The sequence below is a fragment of the Giraffa tippelskirchi genome, chromosome 11 (genome assembly GCF_054371585.1).
Source record: "Giraffa tippelskirchi isolate mGirTip1 chromosome 11, T2T-mGirTip1v1.2.pri, whole genome shotgun sequence".
NCBI lineage: Eukaryota > Metazoa > Chordata > Mammalia > Artiodactyla > Giraffidae > Giraffa > Giraffa tippelskirchi.
In genome coordinates, this window is record NC_137285.1 from 21,753,248 (window position 1) to 21,777,901 (window position 24,654).

At 43.9% G+C, this 24,654-nt stretch overlaps 1 protein-coding gene across 15 annotated transcripts in view; it reads left to right on the forward strand.

Moving 5' to 3' along the window:
• Positions 1–24,654, forward strand: part of TMEM132B (transmembrane protein 132B) — a 354,195-nt gene that overhangs the window by 173,050 nt on the left and 156,491 nt on the right. For all 15 annotated transcript variants that reach the window (XM_081540527.1, XM_081540522.1, XM_081540520.1 and 12 more), the window contains one exon: positions 17,067–17,213. In XM_081540527.1, coding sequence (XP_081396653.1) covers positions 17,067–17,213 — 147 coding nt within the window. The remainder of the gene's footprint in view (positions 1–17,066; positions 17,214–24,654) is intronic.

The following is a 24,654-nucleotide window of genomic DNA, read 5'->3' on the forward strand; positions in this document are numbered from 1 at the left end:
CTGCAGAATAGTGAATGTGTTTGTGTGTGTATGTGTGGGTGTATGTGTCTGACACCGTGTCAGTGTGGTCTTGGTCTTGGGAGACTGTGTTCCTGAACTGACTAAATGGAGAAACATTGTCCTGGGGTGGAGAGAAAGCAAAACCTCCTCTAGGAATGCTTCCCACAGAGCAGCCTTGGGGCTGCAGATCAATTGCATTTCAGTGGATACTAAGTTGTTACATACTGGGCAAAACTACATGGATGGAAGGTCTTGTTACTGGAGGTCTCCTTCGCAGAGTTGAAGACAGAGGTTCCTCATGGGTATCCCCTTAGGTTGGGGCAAGTGAGTTAGTCACCTGTTCACTGTAGCATCTACCTGCTCAGCTACTCACCTTCAAACCTGTCTGGTTCCTGGGGGCAATTGAATTTACAACCATGGGTCAGAGTAGCTGGGACACGGGCAGCCTTCTGGAAGATTCCTAGCCCCAAGTCTGGCAGAGAAGTAGCTGAGCCACCCCTCTACCCCCACTCCCACCTCTGACCCAAGGAGTGATGGGAGCTGCTGTGATGGATATCTCAGGGACAACAGGTGAAGGACTGAGGTTCTGATAGCCCTCTGCTCCCTCCCATCTTTGTCCATACACAGAATCCCATTCCTCCTCCATCCCTGGAGGGGAGGAGGAAATCTCAGGCAAGACTACTTTCAGTTATTTTTTTAATTAATTAATTTTTTATTGATTTGGATGCACTGGATCTTAGTTGCAGCATGTGGTGGGATCTAGTTCCCTGACCAGGGATCAGACCTGAGCACCTTGCATTGGAAAAGTGGAATCTTAGCCACTGGACCACCAGGGAAGTCCCTCAGTTTTTATATTTCAAATCAGCCTGGCTACACAGAGAAACAAAGTTAATTTGAGTTTTAGAAAGTAAAGAAAATAATGACTTTGTGGACTGATGTTCATACCCATTATGGGTCTTCCCTTCCATCCACGGACTGGTGGGGAGTGGAATGAAGTGGAATAAGATGTCCACCTTACCCTGAGGCTAGCGGTTATCTCATGGGGACAGTTAAGCTGTTGATGGTGTGAAGGTACACATAATGAGTGATTCATACTTGTTTGTTATAAGCCAGGTCAGGCATTGTACTGTAGGTGTAAATACACTCATGCATTTAATACTCAAGGCTGCCCTCCAAGTGGACACTTTATCCCCATTTTACAGACAGGAAATGGGTCTGAAAAGGCTAAAATAATTAGTGTTAAGTTACATAGATAGAAAGTGTCAACACTTGACTTTGAACCCGGGCACTGAGGTCTGGAGTTGTGCTCTCAACTCTTCTGTGGCACTGCTTTTCCCATCAGTTTCCATCTGGATTAAAGAGACCCTGGGAGAGGTTTGGAACACTTCACCTGACAAACAGCCCTGAGGATGCAGAGCCAGCAGGGGCGAGTCTGGCTGGCGTCCTTGCAGGAGGAGCTGTGTGGGCTGGGACCCGTGACCATAGGGGTGTGCCCTCAGCTCTGTGTCTGCCCACTTGTGTGATTGTGGGCGTGTGACTCGTTCTCTGTAGCAGTTTCGCAGATTTTCATGAGGAAGAAATGAGATAACGTGTGAAAGCCCTCAGCAAGCGTTCGGGGAGGGTTACCGAAAATGAGGCACCGTTTCAGCTGCTACTGTAAGTGACAGGCGAGAGTGAGGTCACCGCTAGTCTCGAGGCCTTGAAATCCATGCCAGCTTCCCTGCCCCTCAGCCAGCCGCGGTGGCCAAAGTTGCCACAGAGGAGCCAGCATGAAGTTTGACTAGAGAGGTTTCATAATCAGTAACCTCTTAGCATCTTGGCTTCCCTGGTGTCTCAGATGGTAGAGAATCTGCTTATAACGCAGGAGACCTCAGTTCAATTTCTGGGTCGGGAAGATCCCCCAGAGAAGGGAATGGCAACTCACTCCAGTATGCTTGCCTGGAGAATCCCATGGACAGAGGAGCCTGGTGGGCTATAGTCCATGAGGTTGCAAAGTGTTGGACACGACTAACACTTTCACTTACCATCAGAGAGATGCGGACATAGGTCTCTTTCGGACGCGTCTGCCTTAGGTTTAGAAGCAAAAGTTCTTGGCCTGGACATCACTGCTTTGTTTCTTCTTGGGTTGGATGAAGCCCATCATTCCAGTTGCAGGGACTGGCTGCACTTCATTGTGTGATTGGTTAATTCGACAAGTGCACACTGAGTACCTAACGTGCATGCAAAGCAGCTTAGGAAGTGGGCGATGTGATCAAAACAAGCCTGATGTGTCTCTGCTGGGGTGAGTCTTCGAGTTTGAAGACCATAATGTATATAGAAACTTACAGATAATTATTTAATATTAGCTGTGATAAGTGCTAGGAAGGGAAAAATCAAGGCACAATAAAAGAAAAAAGGAATCCACTCCTGTGTACCTGTGAAGGCTTCCCAGAGGAGGTGTCAGTTGAGAATTGAAGGATGGAAAGGAGTGAACTGGATTGTTGGAGGTGGGGGATGGTGTGAGGAAAAAAATTCAGCTGTAAGGAAGAGTTTTGCAAAGACCTGAAGCATTTGAAAAGAAAGAGCTGGTAACCCAAAGAGAATTTCATGGGGGCTTTGACTAAGTGGGGATGGGACCAAGGCAGTAACTGGCCCAAGAGTAGGGAAGGAATTGCAAGGACCCAGTGAGAGTGGAAGTCGTGGGACAGGGCTGGACCACAGGAGCCATGCTCACAGGGCGGGAAGCTCAGCCACCATCACCAGCAGAAAGAAGCCAGGGCATTAACACCCCAGCTTCTCTCCTCTCATCATCTAATCTGCTGCGCCTTGTATTGGCTGAACCCAGGCGGAAGCCAGAGGGAGGACAAGAGGGCCTCTAGAGATGCTGTGCACAGCCATCAGCCTTTATCGTACTGGACAAGAAGAGAAAGCTAGCAAAAGGGTCTGTGGGAGAAACAGAGACCAGTGAGTATAGCCATATGCTGGGAAAGTCTGTGTCTTCTGAGGACAGAGCCAGAATCCTAAAAAGAGAAAATTACACCTGCTAAGTGCTTAAAATTTAGTCCTCCCATGACATGTATGAGATGGTTACTATGCTCCCATTTTACAGATGAGAAAACTGAGGCTCAGTCAGGTTAGTTGTTCACAGAGTAGTTAAATGGTAGAGCCAGGATTTGAATCCAGACAGTTTGGTTCTAGGGTCTGTGCTTTTAGCCACAAAGCTAATAGCCTATCCACTGCCTCTTTTGGGCAGTTTGATGATCTCTCAATCATGGTCGAGATCATGCAAGGTCTTGTGGAATTTTGGACTTTTTATAACAATGGTGGTAGCCAGTGAAGAGTTTTAGGCTTGGCATTTTGATGGCTTGGGAGTTGGAGAGATCATCCTGCTTGCTCTGTGACTTCTAGCAGTGGTTGTAGAGTGCTTACCATGGTGAGGACGATGGCAGGGGACTTGCTAATGGACCGGACATGAGAACCAGTTATAGAAAGAAGGGTGTCAAGGTTGATCCCTGGGTTTCTGGTTTGAGCAATTTGATGTATGCTGGTTGCTATGAGCTGAATTTTCACGTCCCCCTGCCTCCCCCCTCTGCATGGATATGTGGGATTCTCAATGCCCAGTGTGATGGTATTTGGAGATGGGACCTTTGGGAGGTAATTAGTTCTTGAGGGTGGAGTGGAGCTTGCAGATGAGATTAGTGCCCTTACAAGAAGAGACACGAGAGAGCTTTCTTCACCTCTCTGTTCCCTACCACATGAGGACACGGCAAGAAGGCAGCCATCTGCAAACCGGGAAGAGGGCTCTCAGGAGCTGAATCTGCCAGCATTTTGATCTTGGATTTCCTAGACTCCAAAACTGTGAGAAATAAATTTCTGTTGTTTAAGCCACCCAGGGTATGGTATCTTGTTATAGCATCCTGCACTAAGAGAGTGGTCTTCTCTCAAAGGGGGCAAGAGGAATGAGATGGCTTTTATTTTTATTTTTGGCTGAGTTGATCAGTTTTGGATGCATTGAGTTTGATTTCCTTTGAGACTTCTAAGAGGTGATTTCAGGTGTTCACTTGGGACTTGGAAATTTGTTTGTAAAAAATCACTTTGTGGATCATTGTACTCTAGATGGTAGATGAAGTTGGGAAATGGATGTGTATGTATATATATGTGTGTGTATTTATTTCTCAGGAGCTGTAAATACCAAGTTACTGAAAATTAATAACAAGTCTTCATGGAGACGAAATATCCAATGTACCAGGTTGATCCCTTGACTGTGTCCAGGTTGGAGACAAAAAACTCATAGTGGCTCACAAAATACTTTAAATTATTACGATGAAATGATTCTTTACTAGGTATTTGAAGATTTTTATCATCAAACATTCTAAAAAAATAGCAGGCTTGACAGAAAGTGAGTTTAATTCCATAAAAGGTCAGGTTATTTTTGAGTTATGAGTTGAATTTTATACCTTAGGTTTGTTTATTAATATTTATTCTGAAGTGATGGATATCACAAAGGGAGAGGATCTCTGATTGTTTCTGTAGGTTCCCTTTGTTTAATATTTGCTTTCTGTGCTTACAATGATGGTTGAAATATTGAACATCCTTCCGCCATCTGTGGTGGTAACTTTGTGTATCATCTGTGAACTTTGAGAGGATTTTATTTGGTCCTCTGAGTGGTAGAAACGTCAAGTCCTGGCTGTTTTTGTCAGTGCACTTTCAAATGCAAATATTAATAGAGAAATCCAACTCAAAGTGGCTTGAAGGGAATTTACCGACTCATGTAACTGAAAGACAGTCTCAGGTCTGGCTGGATCCAGATGCTTAGTATAACCAGGAAGCCATCTCTTTCCACCTATTGCCTTTGTTTTCCCCTGTTGGTTTTATTCTCAGGCAGGTGGTGGGCTCTTGGAACACTTATTGCTTAGTGAAGAGAGCTGGACTCAACTCTCCCTGAAAATTTATGGTTGACATGTCCATTTGTGGGCCAATCAATTATGGCCAGGGGGATGGGACATCCTGATTTTTTTGGTTGAGGCACATGCTTCCTCCTTGGACCAATCGCTGTCCAGGAGGACACAGCACTTTGATTGGCTACAACATACCAACCTGTGAAGCTGAGGGTGGGGTCAGCCTACTCTGAGGCACCTGGACTGAGCTTAAGCAGATCCCAAGGGAAGTCCAGGTAGGTGCACTGCACCAGGAGAGGTGGTGAATGCTGGGGAGATTATACTTGTGCACCTTCTGGTCTTCTGTGGATCAGATGACCAGGATTGGGAGCTTGTTGGACAATTCTCACAACAGTTTTTCTACATTTCTCAGACTGTTTCTGAAGCATTTTACCACCAAGGGGATGATTCTTTGAAATGTCAGCATTTAGAGCTGAGTTGGCTTATGAAAGGGTCAGCATCTGAGCGTTCTTGTCACTACCACCAGCACAGTGAAGTCTGCATAGTCCTTATATGCCAAATTCAGGTCTAAGAATTTTGTATACACTGTCTCCATTTAATCCTTTCAATGACCCTGTGAGGTAGTAGTATTATTAATAGTCCCATTTTACAGATGAGGAAACTGAGGCACAAAGAGGTTAAACGACTTTCCCAAGGTCACAAAGCTGGAGTCCAGTTTTTTTTCCCCCATATTTTTAAGATGTGTGTGTTATCTTAAGTGTCCTTGTTTCTTTCTTAGAGTCCAAATTTTAAGTCAGAAAGTAGTCTTAACTTCACTATTCCATTTGTCTGTTTTGTAGAACTGTGTATTTCTCCTTCACATAGTAGGTGGTTAATGCCTGGTGGTTAATGCTTATGTAGTAGACAAGCAGTGTGTAGATTGTAAATTAAATCAAATACTTCCTGGCCACATTTGAATTCCAAAGCCTTGAGTCTGACTTATCTCCTTTCCCAATTCCTTCATTTCAAAAGCATTTCTGGTTCTTAATTGCTGTACATTGACTAATCCTAGGTTCATATGAAACAATATTACTTTGCTAATTGGATCATGAGAAGCTGTCCCATTGAGCTCTGAGAAAATAATAACTTCCTTGCCCCCTGCCACGTGCTGCTCATGGTGTGTGAGTGTGCGCACACGTGTGTGTGTGTTTCTCTGTTGGGTATTGAACAGTTCTACTTCAGAGAGGCACACGCTGTCTTTAATTTCACTCCATGGGACATGATGATCTGAGACAATGGTTGGGAATATGAGGATAAAGCCTTCTGTGTTTCATCTTGTCAGATGTTTAAATGTGATCTGAAGGGGGACTGGTTTTCATGGTGGGAGCCAACACTGGGGCTTTACAAAGAAGTGAAGTGGATGAGAACAGACTATATTCCTCATAGTGGGACAATAATGGACTTGAAATTGTGGCAGGTACTGGCTTCATGGCTGTGACACAGTGCATCCAGAGTTTGTACAGGAGCTGCTTCCCCTTCTGTCCACTAATGCTGAAAAATAAGCATGTGTTTCACATGGGACCAAGGGCAGAGTAGTGAGGGAGTGTCTGGAGCTCAGCCTGGGGTCCAGTTTGCCAGGGAGAGATAATCCTAAGCATGTGTGCAGGTGGTGGTAGGGATATTATCTCTAGGAGGCTGAATATCAGGTGCTTACAGTGTTTTTTAGTGGGAGAACTATTGGCATCTGGAGTGGGGCAGGACTATTCTGTTCATGGCAGGGCATTTGGCATCCCTGGCCATACTCCTTTGAATCAGTCCCCCACCTTTCTGGCACCAGGGACCAGTTTCATGAAAGACAATTTTTCCACAGACCAATGCAGTGGGGAGGATGGTTTCAGGATGATTCAAGCACTCCTATGACAGTAAAGAATCTGCCTGCAATGCAAGAGATGCGGCTTTGATCCCTGGGTCTGGAAGATCCCCTGGAGGAGGAAATGGCTACCCACTCCAGTATTCTTGCCTGGGAAATCCTGTGGACAAAGAAGCCTGGTCAGCTACAGTCCATGAGGTCGCAAAAGAGTTGGACACAACTGAGTAAACAACAACCAGAATCTAATGCCACTGCTGATCTGATAGGAGGCGGAGCTCAGGTGGTAATGAGAGCAGTGTGAAGTGGCTGTAAATACAGAGGAGATTCCCTGGACTGCTAGCTGTCTGCCACTCACCTCCTGCTGTGCGGCCCAGTTCCTAATTAATCCTAGGCTCCCATAGAACAAAATTGCCTAATGGCCTGATACTGGCCTGTGGCCTTGGGGTTGGGGATCCCAGCTTTAAATGCGAGCATTCTCATCTGAGGTTCGACTGGGGAAGAATCTTCTTCCATACTCACTGGTGTGTTGGCAGAGTTTATGTCATTGCTGTTGTAGGACTCGGGCCCTGGATGTTTACTGACTGTTGGTCCTCAGTTGCTAGAGACTACCCAAGCTCCTTGCCACGTGGGTCTCCCAACATGGCTGCTTACGAGAGAGATTCTGTAGAGCGAGTCCGCTAGCAAGATGGAGCCCTGTAAAATGTAATGGAACCGTGGGATGACATTCCATCACTTCTATCATACTATTCTGATTAGAAGGAAGCACAGGCCCTCCCCACACTCAAGGGGAAAGGATTCTAAAAGATGTGATCGCCTGGAGTCCCGGTTCATAGTGGACCACTCCATTGTCTTCTGCACCCGGTATGGACCAGAAGTAAATAAGTAAGTGGCTAAGTAAGACGTGCCCTAGGCTGGAGGCAGTCATTGTTTGCTGGTTTTGGGTGTCTGGGGGCCAAGGCAGAGTTTTGGACATACTTATCTCAGTGCCATAGGAAGTGTAAAAGAAGGGAGCAATTCGTCCAATTTCCGATTTGTCAAAAGCTGTATGTATAGTTTGATGAATTTTTAGCTTTCTTGGGTGAAAGGTTAAACAGTGAGATAAGAGACGGGAGATAGCTCCTCAGGAATCAGCACGTGTTGCTTTGGGGAAGTTCTCACTGGAATTAAAATCCCACTTTGCACGTGCCTGTTCTCAGAGCTGAAATCCATGCCTTCTAGGACTCCGCTCTGAAGGGTTTCCAGCACGGGTTGTTTGTTTGTCTTTCAAGTTGACTCCTGCTCTCTTTAGGACTGAGACCAAAAGTATCTATCCTTAGAGTCCAGGTTCAGCCACCTGGACAGGAGGGAGCCCCACCTGCTCTGTAGTCATGAGCATGGCAGGCTCCTTGCATTGACTCTTTCCCCTGTCCTGTAATCTCTCCCAAGTTTAAATCATGGTCTGCAACGAGCTCTCAGCAGAGCCTGCCGTTGCCAGTCTTCAGGTGCCTAGTGGAGATTCATGCCTCTCTCTGTGGTTAATTTATCACAGAGAAAGTGGTTTGCTGGGAGAATCCAAATTAAAAGTATCTTTACAGTTTTGCCGAAGCTCATCCTAAAAATGCTCCAGCGCCCAGGGCTGGGCTTATCTCAGAAAGCAAGTTGAACACCAGATGTTCCTTAGCATTACTCTCCTTGACAGAATGTGATTGTCTGAAATGTGTCCCAAGCACTGTTATTCAAGGATTGTTCTGGGGACCACCTGCATCAGAATGGCAGCCTGTTTAAAAACAGCACTGCTGGGTTCTGCCCCAGACCTATTGAGTCACAGCCTTTAGAGGTGAGGTCCAGATACCTGTAACTAGGTGATTCTGATGGCCTGAAAGTCTAAGAAGCTCTGGTCCACAGGGTTCTCATGCCCGAACTCTGTCCCCTGCTTTTGATAGTTTTTGTCTCTTACTGGGCATTTTCAACCCTGAAGGTCTGATATTTTATGGAGCACCCAGAGATAGATGGTTAGATAGAGACCTATCATTCTGCTGCTGCTGCTAAGTCGCTTCAGTCGTGTCCAATTCTGTGCAACCCCATAGATGGCAGCCCACCAGGCTCAGCCGTCCCTGGGATTCTCCAGGCAAGAACACTGGAGTGGGTTGCCATTTGCTTCTCCAATGCATGAAAGTGAAAAGTGAAAGTGAAGTCACTCAGCTGTGTCCGACTGTTTGCAACCCCATGGACTGCAGCCTACCAGGCTGCTCCGTCCATGGGATTTTCCAGGCAAGAGTACTGGAGTAGGGTACCATTGCCTTCTCCAATGGCTCTCAGAACAATGGTTAAAGCAGGAAACACAATATTAAAAGAAAAAATCCTACCCAGTCTCCTGTTGCTTCCATCCAGCCGGAGAGACAGAGAATAAACAACAGAAGCGAAGTCTGTGGGTACTAGATAGGGCTTTATTTTAGATTGGGTGGTTTGGGAAAGGCTCAAAGAGATATTTGCCGGAACCTGAAGGAGATGAGGGAGTGAGTCCTGTGGGTGTCAAGGGAGATCTTTCCAGGCGAGGGAAACATGAGCAAAGGTTTAAAGGCAGGAACTCATGTGCTGTTATAGGAGCTATGAGGAAGCCAGTTCCCCGCCAATAGAGAATGTTAGTATATTTCACATATGTAAAATATGCACTTTTCAGAGCATTGACATTTAAAACTACAAGTGTGTTATGGAAAGTTTTTCTTTAATTTGAGACTATCTGGCCAATGGAAACTAATCCACTGAAAATGGGAACATAAAATCATATAGAAAGTCATGATTGGAATTTTTCTTCTTCTTTGAGAAATGAAATAAAGATAAACAAGTAAACAAAATCCAGTAATTCCCTTTCAGTGCTGCTCAGAATGAAGAATGCATTCATTGCCTCTTGACAGTTTTTTGTTGTTATTTCCCTTCAATTTTATAGAACTGCACGGTGTTGCATTTTTCATTTCACACTTGATGTTGTCAGTAGGATCTTAAAAAGGACCAGCTTCGCGGAAGTATTTCAAGGCTTCCGCGGTTTCCCCAAGAGCTTCACTCTGCTTTGCTGCTCAAGCCACTCTCTTTTGAAGCACTTATCTCTTTTCTCACTGATTTCCCCTTCTTCACTTGGGAACCGTCAGTAAGTATCTCTTGAAGGGGGGTGGATCCTTTGCTGGATCCTTTTTCTCAGTAGCTTGGTTGGCATTTGTCAATCCTCCATCTTCCAAGGTTGACATTTACACTTTGCAATAGATTTGCATTGCATTGGCATTGTATTTATAGCTGACAATCAGCAGAGTCCGACTCCACTCCCCAAAAGACAGAGCATGCTGAGTTGGTGCCACTGTCCTCCAAAGGCCAAGTGAGAGTGGGGATTGGTTTCATGAAGGCTCAGTTCATCTAATAGTTTCTTAGCTTGACATGTTATTTTTTTCTATGTAATCACGTAACTTGGAGAACACAGATAACAAATAGTTGTATAATGAAGACCCTTTTTTTGGTGAATGTCAAGAAATAGTTGTTATATAAATGAATCAGAGGTGATCCCTGTAGGCTGGTCCTTGTATTGTTTATTTCTTCACAGTAGACTAGGACCTGTTAGCTTAAGAGTCAAACTCAATTTTTTACACATCTAATTGTTTTAAATATACTTGAAATAAGCATATTATATTAGACATTTAGAGCTCGCTTGCTTTGCATGCCCTGCAAAACTGTTCCCAACGTCTGTTAGCGATAGACCTTGTAGCTTTAAGACTCCAAGCTGCAGTGGTGCTTTGGAGCTGTTTGACCTGGAGATTTCCCACCGTTCCGCTTAGTGACATGTAAGTTCCCTCTCTGATTCTTCTCTCCCTAGGGCTCCCTTCCCTCCTTCCCTTCTGGCTAGTGGCCCCCATACGGTTTGGAGGATCTTAGGCTGTGAGGGACTCCTACAGTAACGTGCAAACCTATCAGGTCTTTGCCCAGGTAACGCTTGTTGCGTGCTACTGCCACCTTGTGGTCGTATCTTTCCCTTGATCCGCCCCCAAATCCCTCAAACTTATTACAGTGCTGAGACCATTAATCGTTGTCACAAGGTTTAGATTATTGTGGTTTTTAAATAACAAGAGTTAAGAATATCACTAAGCCTAAAAATATTTCTCTAAAACAAACTTAATGAATATTCAAGACATGGATTTTTCTGGGCTTAAATTGTTGTAACAAATAGGATCTAAAATTGGGAAAGGTTTGGACTGAGAACTAGGATTTAGGGACAATTTTATAACTTCTATGTAGGAGAGAGGCAGAACGTCAATAATTTAGCTTCAGGCTTGTGTTTTTGATTCCTACCATCCATTTTTTCTGTTATAACTCGAATTTCCTTTTGGCAGCCACTCCCTGCCAACTCCTCCCCTGTGGTTCAGATGGGGTTAATTTTACCTAGTGCAGGATGGTCACTGATAGGCCAAACCATTGAGCATTGTCCTTTCACCCACTTCGGCCACAGTTATAGGTCCAAGGTTGAATACTCAGTCAAGTTCAACCAATGAAAACCTGGCTCCAGGATTTTGTTCTGGAGTCAAGAACAAAATCTTGAGAGAGTCTTAGTTTTCCTTTTTTTGATGAGGATGTGAGATCTGGAGCTGTTGCAGCCACACTGTGACCACTAGAAGAGAGCCCGTCAGCGCACAAAACCCACATATGTGAGAGCTGAACAGAGTCAAGTGCCTAGGGAACTGGAGGCATCCTGTAAACCTTTGTGATGAGTCACTTCTAATGCTGGCCCCACTTCTAGACATTTAAGTATATATGAACCAGAAATGGATTATTTCTTTGGTCAACTACAATCACAGAAAATTTCAGAGAATTTGTCAGGTGTACACTAATGTCCTTGGAACCCAAAGTGTCAAAGGTTGAATGTTCTCTACAGTAACCTTTATATATATATATAAAAGAATTTTCTGTGGCAAATGGAGGATTCGTCCCATCTTGGGATATGAGAGGAATTTCCTGCCAAAAAAAAAGAGTAAGTTCAGAGAAATCATATTTGGAGAGGAGGTGCTTGGGTTGCTACACGGAGACTTAGAGTAATTTCAAAGGGCATCTCATAGGGAGGGGACTTGATGCCTAAGTGTATGATCTCTGGACAGCAATAATAGCTCATGGTGAGAAAAATCCTAATGGCAACACTGATCAGTTTCTTTGTCCCAAGTGTTTTCCTAAGCACTTTGTATTCAGCGATTCACTTCATAATAACAACATTATAGATAGATATTCTTTTCACACACATTTTGTAGACGAGGAAACTGACTCATAGATGTTCAATGATTTATCCAAACTCTTAAAACTAGTTCATTGTCATTATCACTAACTCCATCATCTCCCTGACCTTCATCTCTGGGAGCATCCAGCTTTCCTAGGCAGGCAGGAATGCTTGGTATTTCACAACTATCCAAAGCAAAGATAATTAGAACACATTTCTCTTGGGGGAGAGTCAGGGGAAAGGATAATTAGGAAGTTTGGAATTGACATATACACACTGCTGTGTTTAAAATGGATAGCCAGCAAGGACCTACTGTACAGCACAGGGAGCTCTGCTCCATATTATGTAACAACCTAAATTGGAAAAGAATTTGAAAAAGCATACATACATGTGTATGTATAAGTGAATCACTTTGCTGTACGCCTGAAACTAACACAACATTGTTAACCAGCTATACTCCAATATAAAATAAAAAAAAATTAAAAAGAATATACTGCTGTTTATTTTGTAAGTTTGTTTTATTAATATGTCGGCATCTGTTTACCCAGGCAACTGAGTTTCTTGATTTCCTCCTTTACTCACAGAAAGTAATATAATGTAATATATCCATGTATGTAGCACTTCCTCTGTGCCAGCACTTCATATTGTATTATCTCTCTGCCTGTGTATCAGTGTTATGACATGGTCACTGTATTCATTTCCTAGGGCTGCCCCAACAAGCTGGGGGGCTTGAAACAATGAAAGTGTGCTGTCTCACAGTTTAGGAGGCTGGAGGTCTGCAATCAAGGTGTCGGCAGTGTCGGTTCCCTCTGGAGGCTCTTAGGGAGAATCCACTCCCTGCCTCTCTCCTAGCTTCTGGTGGGTTGTCCACCATCCTTGGTGTTTGTTGGCTTGTGACAGATCACTCCAATGTCTCCCCTGGTCTTCAGATTGCCTTCTTTCTTGTATCTCTGTCTTCTCCTTTTTCCTCTCTTATAAAGACACCACTCATTGGTTTAGGCCCACCCTAAATCCAGGAGAGTGTCTTCTTGAGATCCTTTAACTAATTATATCAATGAAGACGCTATTTTCAGATCAGGTCACATTTTGAGGTTCTGGGTGGATCTGCACGTTTGAGGGACACTATTCAACCCACAACACCCATCCTTATTTTTTTCCTCTCTTGAGAGAGAAGGAGCCTCAGCATGACAGAAAAAGTGAACAGCGGGGCTAGGACCCGACTTGGACTGCCTGGAATGAACACTGGTTCTTGTGTCTCAGGCGTAGCTGCCAGAGGGGCAGACTGAATCTTGCTTCCACAGTGGAATCGGCTTTTGATTTCAGTCCTTTTCTGTAGTCTTTTGGTGTCACAGATTTTCATTTGTGAACCTGAAATAACAATCCCCATTCATAGTGCTCTTAGGAGATGGAACGTTCAGATAGGTGAAGCACGGGACAGTTTAGGTAAAGCTCCTGGAAAAGTGTCTGACCCGTGGGCGTGGCCTCAGGAAATCCTAGTTATTACAATTCAACAAAATTTCTGAGCAGTGTCAGGGTGCGTGCAGCTCCTAGTATTGTGCCTCCATTGGTATTTGGAGAGGAGGACAGTTTAAACCGGAGGACAGTATTGTCCATAGATGGTTTTGACACTAAAGTTGCAGCCATTCATGCTTTTGAATGATCATTGGTTTAGTTTCCTCGTGAACACTTTCCTTGTTGTGAGCTGTTTGGTTAACTCTAACATTAGTAAATGCGCTTTTCTAAATATTTTGGCTGGTGAATTTCCAATAACCAGAATGTATGCATCTTTTGTTGTCCAAACATTAATCTTCTTTATCTTCTAGGGCTAAGGCAGAAAATGACATTCCCCTGTGCTGCCCACACCCACATAAATTTGCCTGTCAAGTTTCCTTGAATGGGAGCGTAAGTCCTACCCTCACAGGTGGTATGGGAATTACATGTATTAATGATGAAAGGTATCAGACAGCTTGGCATATGGAAAGTACCCAAGATATTTTGGCATTTGTTAGTAAGTCTTTTTCTATAGTATGATGGGTCAGGTGGTAGATGAGCCATTCCCTGGTCTGTACCAAAACCATTGGAAACTCACTGGTCTGTACTGAGCTATGTTTATCTTTGTATTTCCTGGTGCTTCATACATAGCACAGAGAAGGCAATGGCACCCCACTCCAGTACTCTTGCCTGGAAAATCCCATGGACGGAGGAGCCTGGTAGGCTACAGTCCATGGGGTCGCTAAGAGTCGGACACGACTGAGCGACTTCACTTTCACTTTCACTTCACATACATAGCACCTGGAACTCAAGACAGTCTTAATATTAGAGGATTGGGTGGATAATCTGTGGTAGAAAATTGTTTCATGGCATTGATGATTTCAGAGTTCTCATTGCACGCTTTCCCGAGCAAATAGAGAGATTTGACTTACCCACAACCACAACCAGAGACACTCACTGAGGCTCTGATGTGCAGAGCTTGGTCATGTAGACATGGTTGAATGCCTAGTTGGTTGACCTTAGCCTGTAGTCCCTCCAGAGGTCAGAGGTCAAATTGATACCATGTGACCCAGGGCTTCCAGGTAAACAAAGATACTCTGATCAGGTAGAACACCACAAGGGCTTAGAGGTCACCTCCTAAGAGTTGAGGACAAAGACTCATCTTCTCTTTGGGCAAAGTTCATCCTTTACTGCACATCCACTGTATGGACAGCCAAACCATTAAAGTGAATGGCTTAAGTATAAGACACAAACACTTAGATGTGCTCACTGGGCAAGTTTTCTTCTGCCCCTCAAGGTGACAGATGCTGTGGGCTGGAAAGACCTAGAAGAATGAGATGGGGAGGCTATGGGTCTCTGCCCTCTCTTGTCTCTGCTGGGTGGAGTCTGTCCTACAGTCCAGCTGTCTTTCTTGCTTGTCCATAGCTGCTGGATTTTCATCTGTCATTGGACCTACAGGGAGGAATGCTCATCTGGACTCCGAGGCTCTTCCCCATCATAGACAAGGTCAAAGTCTCAGGTTACACTGTGTCCTGGACACCTCGAGGGGTGGTGGAGGTTTGGGGGAAAAGCCCCTAGGTGTGCCAAGGGTGTCAATGGTCTAACTCATCTTGGGAACTCCCATTGAGCTTGGACAGTGGAGAAGTCATGTCCAAGGGTGAAAGTTCTCCATGGCCTTGACTTGCATTCCTGTTACCAACATGAAGTCTGCTTGCTTTGTTTGGAACTTTATACTGAATGATTGAAAGTGAAAGTGTTAGTCACTCGGTCGTGTCCAACTCTTTGCGACCCCATGGACTGTAGCCCTCCAGGCTCCTCTGTCCATGGAATTCTCCAGGCAGGAATACTGGAGTGGGTTGTCATTTTCTTCTCCAGGGGATCTTGCTGACCCAGGGATTGAACCTGGGTCTTCTGCATTGCAGGCAGATTCTTTACCAACTGAATGATTATGAGTGTATGTAAGAGTCCACATGGAACAAACAGGAAACTAATATACGTGAGCACAGCTGGGTGGATTCTCACAACCTATAGTGCAGTCAGCACCCAAAGAAGAAACAAACATTATAGGTGCTCCAGAAGCCCCTGGGGGAACCCATCCAGCTATTTGCTCCAAAGGGTAGCTGATGCTAACTTCAGCCTCACAGATGAGTTTAACTGTTTCAAACTTTCTATAAGTGGGATTATACAGTGTGTGGTTTTTGACACCTGGCATCTACCACTCAACCTCCAAATACAGGAGGTTTGTCCATGTAGTTTTTAAAAAATTGATTTAAATTTGTTTTAATAAATATTAAATTGATATCTGTTGAAGATGTCAATTAGTATACACAGATTTATTCCTAAATTGTTCTCTCCACTATATTACTCTTTATTGGGGTATAGTTGGTTTGTGGAATATAAAAAAAAAAAGGCTGCAAATGAATGTATCTATAAAACAGAAATACAGATGTCGAAAATAAACTTATGGTTACAAGGGAGTAAAAGAAGCGGGGGATAAATTGGAAGACATACACATGTGTGCTAAGTCACTTCAGTTGTGTCTGACTCTTTGTGACCCTATGAACTGTAGCCCTCCAGACCCCTCTGTCCATAGCATTCTCCAGGCCAGAATACTGGAGTGGTTGCCATGCCCTCTTCCAGGGGATCTTCCTGACCCAGGGATCAAACCCGCGTCTCTTACGTCTCCTGCATTGGCAGGCAGGTGCTTTACCACTAGTGCCACCTGAGAAGCCCTGACACATACACACTGCTGTATATAAAATAGATAACTAATAAGGACCTACTGTATGTCACAGGGAACTCTACTTAGTACTCTGTAATGATGTATATTGGAAAAGAATCTAGAAAGAGGGGGATATTTGTATAACTTATTGACTTTGCTGTACACCTGAAACTAACACAGCATCCATGTAGTTTTATGTGGTAGTACACTGCTTATTCTTGGTATTTCTGTTTTATTCCACTGGATGACTGTATATTTTATTAGTTCTGCTTTTGATGGACAATCTAGGCTGTTTCCATACTGGGTTTAATATGATAGCTCTGCTGTGAACTTTCTTGTGCAGGTCTTTTGGGGAAACACACGCATGCATTTCTGTTGCACATATGCCTGTGAGTGAACGTGCTGGGCTCTAGGGTCTGCGGAAAGTCTTGGTGCACATGAGGAGGTGCTCTTGACAGTATGGGGTGAGTGATGCCCAGTGAAATGCTGGCATCCTTTCCCACAGAGCCTCTGCAGCTGGCACAGCCCCTGCAGCCTCTCAGACCCTTCTACTTCATGAGAACCCTTCCTCATCCACCCCCAGGGAAGAACCGGCCCCCAGATCCTATCCATGCCTGCCAGACACATCTGTTTTGTCTCCATCCTGCAGGGCCCCTGAAGCAGAAAGTGATCTGGTTTCCAACACACCAATCAAACAGAAAATTAACACATGTGGCAGAGTGCTGGAGCTCCTACTTCAGGGTACTTGTAAAAATAACAAGACACTTAGTTTTTGAAGGAAAGCCATTTACTGGCACTCTTTCCTGCATCTCCCAGAGGAAAGGGGAGATAGGATCTAGCTCCCTGTTTTTACTCTCTGTTTTGAACTAAGATGGCCATATATATTTTTTTTCTACCCCACAGAATTAAGGCAGCAGCCGGTGTGAAAATAACTGCAGTGAGAGTCAGCAGCGAGGACCAGTGGGCAGTGCAGGAAGAAATAGATAACGACAGCGTTCAGACCACGGCCATCCTCACGTGCGTGGGCCATCACCCAGACACACAGAGCAGGTAAGCGCAGAGATCCTCAAGGTACCTCAGCAGCCATTTGTTGGGGATGGCTGCAGACGCTGATAGCAAAATAATGTGTGTGTAAATAAAGCAATGCCTCTGCATTTAATGGACAATGTGTTCTTTTGAGCTCATCAGCGCAGCTCCATCCTGCAGCTCCTGAATGGCTCCATTATGGGATGTGATGCTGGCTGAAGGCTTTATCCTTTATGTTTTTTATACATCAATGACTTGATTAGGTTGGCAATCTCAAAAATTACCTGCGCTCACATTTGTCATGGTGCAGGGTTTGATAACCATTATTTTTAAATTTTATTATTGTTATTGTTGGCAGCGAAGAACTGAAGAATGAAATGGGTAAAATAGAAATGATTGAAGAGGCAAGGGGGAAAAGTACTTTTTTAATGAGTGAATGTAGGATGGCTCTAAGCTGTCGAGTAATTGTCTCTTAGTGCTTAAAGGTGGTTGTTTTGCAGATATCACACCTGGGTATTGATATATGGACTCAGAATATGAAGTTAGGTCAACTTCACATCGTTGGCGGATCTTCTCCAGCTTGGATACCAGCCTTGGGTTTTATGGTGCTGAGCTCACCTGGGAAGCAGAGGGAGGTCATTGCTAATAATATTGCATCCGGGCTCCCAACAGGCAGAATGAGCTTAGCCCTGTTGCAATAGCCTTTTCTATGATCTCTTTGCCTGTCTTCTCTTCCCTTTTGACTGAGAAATGCTGGCTATGCCATACTCCCTGTGTTTTTTTTTTTAAATTATTTACCTATTTTTGGCTGGATTGTTTTGGCTTAGTTGCAGCCTGAGGGCTTCTTTCTAATTGTGGCACATGGACTCAGTAGTTGCAGCGTGCAGACTTAGTTGCCCTGCGGCATGTGGGATATTAGTTCTTTGGCCAGGTATTGAACCCAAGTCCCCTGTGTTGCAAGCTGGATTGTTAACCACTGGACCACCAGGGAAGTCTTCCTGCCCATTTTAAAGCCATTAATGGCTCCCCCTTCAGCCAGGATGAGACCCAACTTCTCAGGTTGGCAAAGAGCCCCTTTCTGATCTCTTACTTACCACCTTCTATTGTCATAACCTTTCTCTTTTCTTTATTTTCTTGTTTTGTTTTTTGGCTATACTGTGGGGCATGTGGGATCTTAGTTCCCTAACCTGGGATTGAACCCACATCCCCTGCAGTGGAAGTGCAGAGTCTGCCAGAGAAGTCTCTCTTTCCTTGTTTTTAAATGCTTTGAGGTCCATGATGATGTTGGGCAATGAAGGAGCACTTGGTGAATGAATGAGGGGTTGGTGGTGGGAGCATGAGAAATGGAGAGATTGGGTGGAACTTGCCTTTTCCAATGGATTTCTAGGCTGAATGCTGTCTCATCTTGGGCGACCTCAGCCAACCTCAGCTAGAACTCTGTTCTGACTGCTTTTGAAGATCTCTTTCAAAAGGAAAGAGAGACTCAGGTTGAGTGACCAAAAAGCCTTCTATTAGGGATATTGATCAGGGGATCTGGGTGCCTCTTACTCCCAAATCAACATTCTGGATATTGTCCTTTACATCCCTTGGCAGAACTTTTAGTCTGCGACTTTAGTTGACCCATGATTTCCCTGGAAACCTCTATTTGCTATCTGAACACTCCCGAATCCTGAGTTGATACATGAAGAGAGCTTAGGATTTACATATTTGGGCTCAGTTGCAAGTGCTAGAATTCCCACCTAAAATGGCTGCTACAGGAGGATTTGTGATCTCATGCGACAAGAAGTGTGGAGGTGGGTGTTTCCGTGGTTGGTTAATCTAGCAGCACAGTGGTGTCGCCCCGGTGTGTGTTCTACCTTTCCACTCTATCATGCCCAGTTTGTTGGCTGTCATCCTCCAGCTTGTTTTCTCATGGCTGCAAGATGGCTGCAGCAGTTCCAGACATCACAAACTTATCTAGTTGTATACAAAGACTGGAAGGGAGGGGGGCTTCTCCTCATGTATCTTTTTTTTTTTTTTCCTGGGAGAGAAGACCTTTCCAACTGGAAAGACGACTTTCCCTTCAAGTCTTCCTTTTAGATATCATCAGTAAGAAGTGGGTTCCATGCCTTTGCTCAAGAATTAGCACAGTCTGGGAAAGTGAATATCTGCTGTTATTTTCAGGCTTTGTACTGGGAGAAAGTCTTTGCTATCAGGGAAGAAGGGTGGTCAACTGGCAGTGTTTGCCACACTCTTTAAAAGTGGGACCTGTCAAGGGTTGTGGCTTGATTTCTGCTTTGACTCCACTGGATGGCTTCCTCCTGATTGCTGGGGTGTTTATCAGGTGGGCTTTGACTGATGCCCTTAGGTATTGCATGAATGAAGTCCAAGCTAAAAGGGCTCCTAGGAGCACGTGGAAAAGTTCAAGGTAGGGACCGGTACCAAGGGTGTCTGGATGCGTATCCCTAGCAACCTGTCTCCTTGTCTTTCCTCTGGGTTGGCATCATCTCCAGCAGGCTCTCCCCCTGGTGGCAAGTTGACCACCAGCAGCTCCCAGCATCCATCCTGCTGGCTTCGTCTCTTCCGGGAGAACATACTCTGTCCCATGGTGTCCAGCACAAGTCTTGGGGCTGCTCATCACTGGCTCTGCTTGGAGTAATGTGAATCTCGTACTCACCCTGAACCAATCTCTACAGCCAGTTGTAAAAGTAGGGGATGGCTGGACGCACCCAAACGACTTGGACTTAGAGTATGAGAGAGGGTTCTTGGGGTGAAATGGGAGGGTAGAAACGAGACGTCGCTAGGAAGTCCTGCTGGACCCATCCTCAGAAATCACTGTGTGGGTCTCAAATGGCCATCTCCATGGTTTATGCTCATGGAATTGATTTGGTTGAAACATTGGACTGATCAAGTGCTGATGTTTTAAATTGAAGGACAAGCACAGGCTGTGGTTATCATTTTTGGTTTTGAGAGAATCAATTTTGCATTCTCTTTAGACGAGATTTATAAAGTTACAATAGAAAAAAGCCCTTACATAACCAGAGTTACATAATTATCAGACTTTCTGGTGTCCTCTTCTTCTCTTTCTTCACTTTCTGTTTTTGACCTCCCCAGGGATGTTAGAAAGACAAGGACTGTTGCTTTGGCATGACAATTTATGCTTATCTAATATCCTTTTAAAATCCATTCCATAATCTAAATAAATAATTGCTTCTTTTTATACTTTTTTTTTTGTTGAATTGTGAGATCAAATGAGGTGTGAAATACAAGCTCATGGACCGTGTTTGCCAGGCTAACAAAGTGAATCTATGAATATATCCCTAAACGAAACATCCCACTGAAAGCTGTAATCTCTGAATTGTGACAACCTTGAGCGGAATAGGGTTTTTAACAGAATATAATGCACACACTGCCTGAAGTTCTGTGATAAGAATTAAAAATGTGTCATATGGGAAGATTCGATGGGCTCGGTGAGGAAGGCAGTAAAGGTCTTGATTTAACATATTTTAATGAATACTCATTGTGAGGAAATGTGGGTAATAAAGATGAAAACCACAAGATAAACAGTTGCATTGCCCAAAGAGGAGAAAAGACATTAGAAAAATAACCAAATTTGAAAGTGTTCAGAACAGATAAAGCAAAACCAAGGGAAAGGAAAGCTGGATGAAATGGACTCTTGGTATGGAGACCATGTGCAACCAGCTAGGTTGAGGTGAGATTATTCCTTCAATGGTTTCCGTCAGACTGTTGGGACCCAAACATTGGAGAAAATAGGCTGCCACTTTTTGTATGGTCAGAAACCACGTTGCAGAGCTCATCCTCCTCTGAAAGTTGGGACAGAGACGAGTTCTTGGGAGTGCACCATGGAAACAGGAGTCTCGGTAGGAAAGAAAAGCCAAGCCCTAAACTAGATTTCTTGAAAGAAATAGACACACCCCACATGACTATAACCCAGCTGAAAGTGAAATCGACCTCAAAGGTAAATGTTTACCATGAAGTGTTACCATGTTTGAACATCTGGATCCAATATTTCAGGAGTTTTTCTTGACCTGCTCTAATCCAGAAATGATTATAACCAGTTGAGCAGAAGAAGGGATTACCCTTTTTACTAACTCGACTAACTCATTGCATGTTGTGAAATTGAACAGTGGAAACCTTAAGGAACAAACAGAAGTAAGAGAGGAAAAATCACCTCTAATCACATAAATGCCATGTGTCATTTTATGGCTCCATGGAACATGAACCGAGCTAAATCTTTTATTGTGCTTAAAGCGCCTTATTCAAGTTGGAGAAGAAGGAGGAGGAGGAGAAGGAGAGAAGGAGGGGGAGGGGGGAATAGGAAGGAGAGGAAGAGGGGAGGGGGAGGAGGGAGGAAGACAGTGCAGTGATGGTCACAGTTGCCTCGGTTTCTGAGTAGATTTTCCCACCAGATTTAGTTCATATTGGTTACTTTCCTTCTGTAAAATATTTTACTGAAACGTAAACGATAGAACACATGGAACGCTTTAAGTGTCTCTGAGGATAATTTTGTATAGTTTTGTTGTCTGTTCCTTATTCATTTGAAAAATTTCTTGAAAAGCTATGTCATTCTCATTAGGTGCCCGGCACCATTGTAAGTCTTTGAGGGAACACACATGTTTAAAAATCAGAAATGTTAGAGCCTTGGGAGGCTAAAAACTATTGTCATTTCCAATCAATAGATGTGTAAATTGAGGTATAGTTTAGATGTTTTCCCCAGGTCTCAGAACCAGTAAGTAGCCAATGCAGTTTGCCCTTTGGACCCTACTCGTGGGCTCTTCACAAGGCCTGGGGAGGTACCCACGCTGTGCACATGCTGAGCATCCTCCTTCCTTCCCCTTCTCTCAGCTCTCTTGTCCCAACTGGACTGAAAACTCAGTAGAAAGCAATGCCCACAGCACCAGCAAGCCATCTACAATGTGGAAATATGCACCATGGTGCACTGAAGGGTGGTCCCTCAATAGAGGTTTCTACATCTGAATGCCTGGAACTTTTGAACTTGACCTTATTCGGAAAAAGGGTCTTTACAGAGGTAATTAAGGAATCTTGAGATGAGGCCGTCATCCTGGAGTATCTGGGCAGGCCCTCAATCCAATGATGTGTCCTTCTAAGACAGACACACAGAGGAAAAGCCCATGTGAAGATGGAGGCAGACATGAGAGGGATGCGGCCTCAAGTCAAGGAAGCCTGGGGCCACCAGGGGCTGGAAAAAGCAATGAGTGGCTCCTCCCCCAGAGACCCTGATGACACCTTGGTTTTGGAGTTCTATCTTACGGAACTGTGATAGTTCCCTTATTTTAAGTCATTACATTTGTAGTAATTTGTTGAAGCAGCCCTAGGAAACAAATACAAGGGGCTTAATGACTCCTTGGTGAATGAATCAATCAAGGCGTGTCAGTCCTGGATGTGTATCCGAATAGCCTGGGAGTCTCTAAAAACACACATTCCTTAAACCTTAGCCCTAACTGGGTTACAGGCATTACTATTAAAAAATAAAATAAAACCTTCCCAGGTGATTCTTTTTGTTTATTTAAAAACATTTATTAATTTGTTTGGCTGCGTCGGGTCTTAGTTGGGTCATGCAGGATCTTTTGTTGTGGTGCAGAGATTCTTTAGCTGTGGCGTGTGGGCTCAGTAGTTGTGGCTTGTGGGCTTAGTTGCCCCACTGCATGTGGGATCTTAGTTCCAGGACCTGGGATTGAACCCACGTCCCTGCATTGCAAGGTGGATTTTTAACCACTGGATCATCAGGGAAGTCCCTCCACAGGTGATTTTAACGTGTAGCCAGGGATACAGGAATAAATGAAAAATTAATGAATTTAAGCACCATCAAAAGATAAAGGTACCTTGGTTTGTAAAACAATTTTAGGAATGGAAAATAATGGAACTTAGAATACAGAATTCTTGGATTTACAGTACGTTTGTCACTACACAGCTGGAGACCTCTAAGTACCAGCTGTCAAAATGGTTCAAAACCAAGATTTGATGTATAGAAATGCATCATGTTGTTTGTAATTCTCTCTAGAAAGTGGCAACAGAATTCACCTATAGGAAATGGAGAACCTCTCCCCTCCCCTCCCCCAAAAGGGATCAGACGAGTCAAAGAAAAGGAAAAAAAAAAAAAAGAAATGTTTTAAAAATATTTCACCTCTTTTGCTAACCAGTGGGAAACTCTTTGTTCATTTATGCTGCTGGCCAGTTTCAGCCTAAGTGTAATAGAAAGCTTCTTATTTCAAAAATAATAGATGTTCGGTTGTAGAAAATACAACATATTAAAACAGAGAAGATAAAAGTCGTCTCCGAACCAGTGTATGATTCACAGGCAACCACTGTTCATATGTTGATGAGTCTACTTGTATATACTCATATAGGTTTATGGATATATGAGTGTACAAAAATATATGACTTTTGTCAACTTTAGAATTTCTTTGTCTTTGAAAGCTGTTGTTTTCTGTAATGTTGTAGAATAAATATATGGCAACATCTTTTCATGTCTTTAGATATTTAACCATAAAAATAATTGTCAACCCTGATAGTTCAGTTGGTAAAGAATCCACCTGCAATGCAGGAGACCCCAGTTCGATTCCTGGGTGGGGAAGATCTGCTGGAGAAGGGATAGGCTACCCACTCCAGTATTCCTGGGCTTCCTGGTGGCTCAGCTAGTAAAGAACCCGCCTACAATGCTGGAGATCTGGGTTCAATCCCTGAGTTGGGAAGATCCCCTGGAGAAGGGAAAGGCTGCTACCCACTGCACTATCCTGGCGTGGAGAATTCCACGGACTGTATAGTCCATGGGGTCGCAAAGAGTCGGACATGACTGAGCGATTTTCACTTTCACTTGAAAAACTGGTAAAAGTGGTAGATTCTCGCGCCCACCCCCCAGCCATACAAATATGCATATATAAACATTTTTTCTAACAATTTCAAGATTAATGGGGCCTTTCAATGAACCATAATTTTAAAAAATATTTTTATGTATTTATTTGGCAGCACTGGATGTTAGCTGTGGCATGCTAGACCTTCAATCTTTAGATGAGGCATGCAAACTCTTAGTTGCAGCATGTGGAATCTAGTTCCCTGACCAGAGATTGAACCCAGGTCCCCTGCATTGGGATCACAGAGTGTTGGCCGCTGGACCAACAGGGGAGTCCCAGAACCTGTGATTTTTAATGTAATATCTAAAAGTGGTATGGTATTCTATTGATATTATAGAAATATATTCTATTCATTTACCAAGTTTCATTTTTTTTTCCTCTTGAAAGCATTGCTGCTGGCCATTTTTGTTTTATTCTTCCCCCTTTTAAACATTCATTTTTTAAAAACATGAAATGTCTGTTGTATATTCCTGTAGGTAAGTCTTTGGGAGAGAAAGCTAGAAGTGAATGGGTAAGTTCAAAAGACATGACAGTGTTTCAAGTTTTTGAAGCTTTTGTGAAATTTTCCTGCCTGATCTGTGTAAGAATGCCCA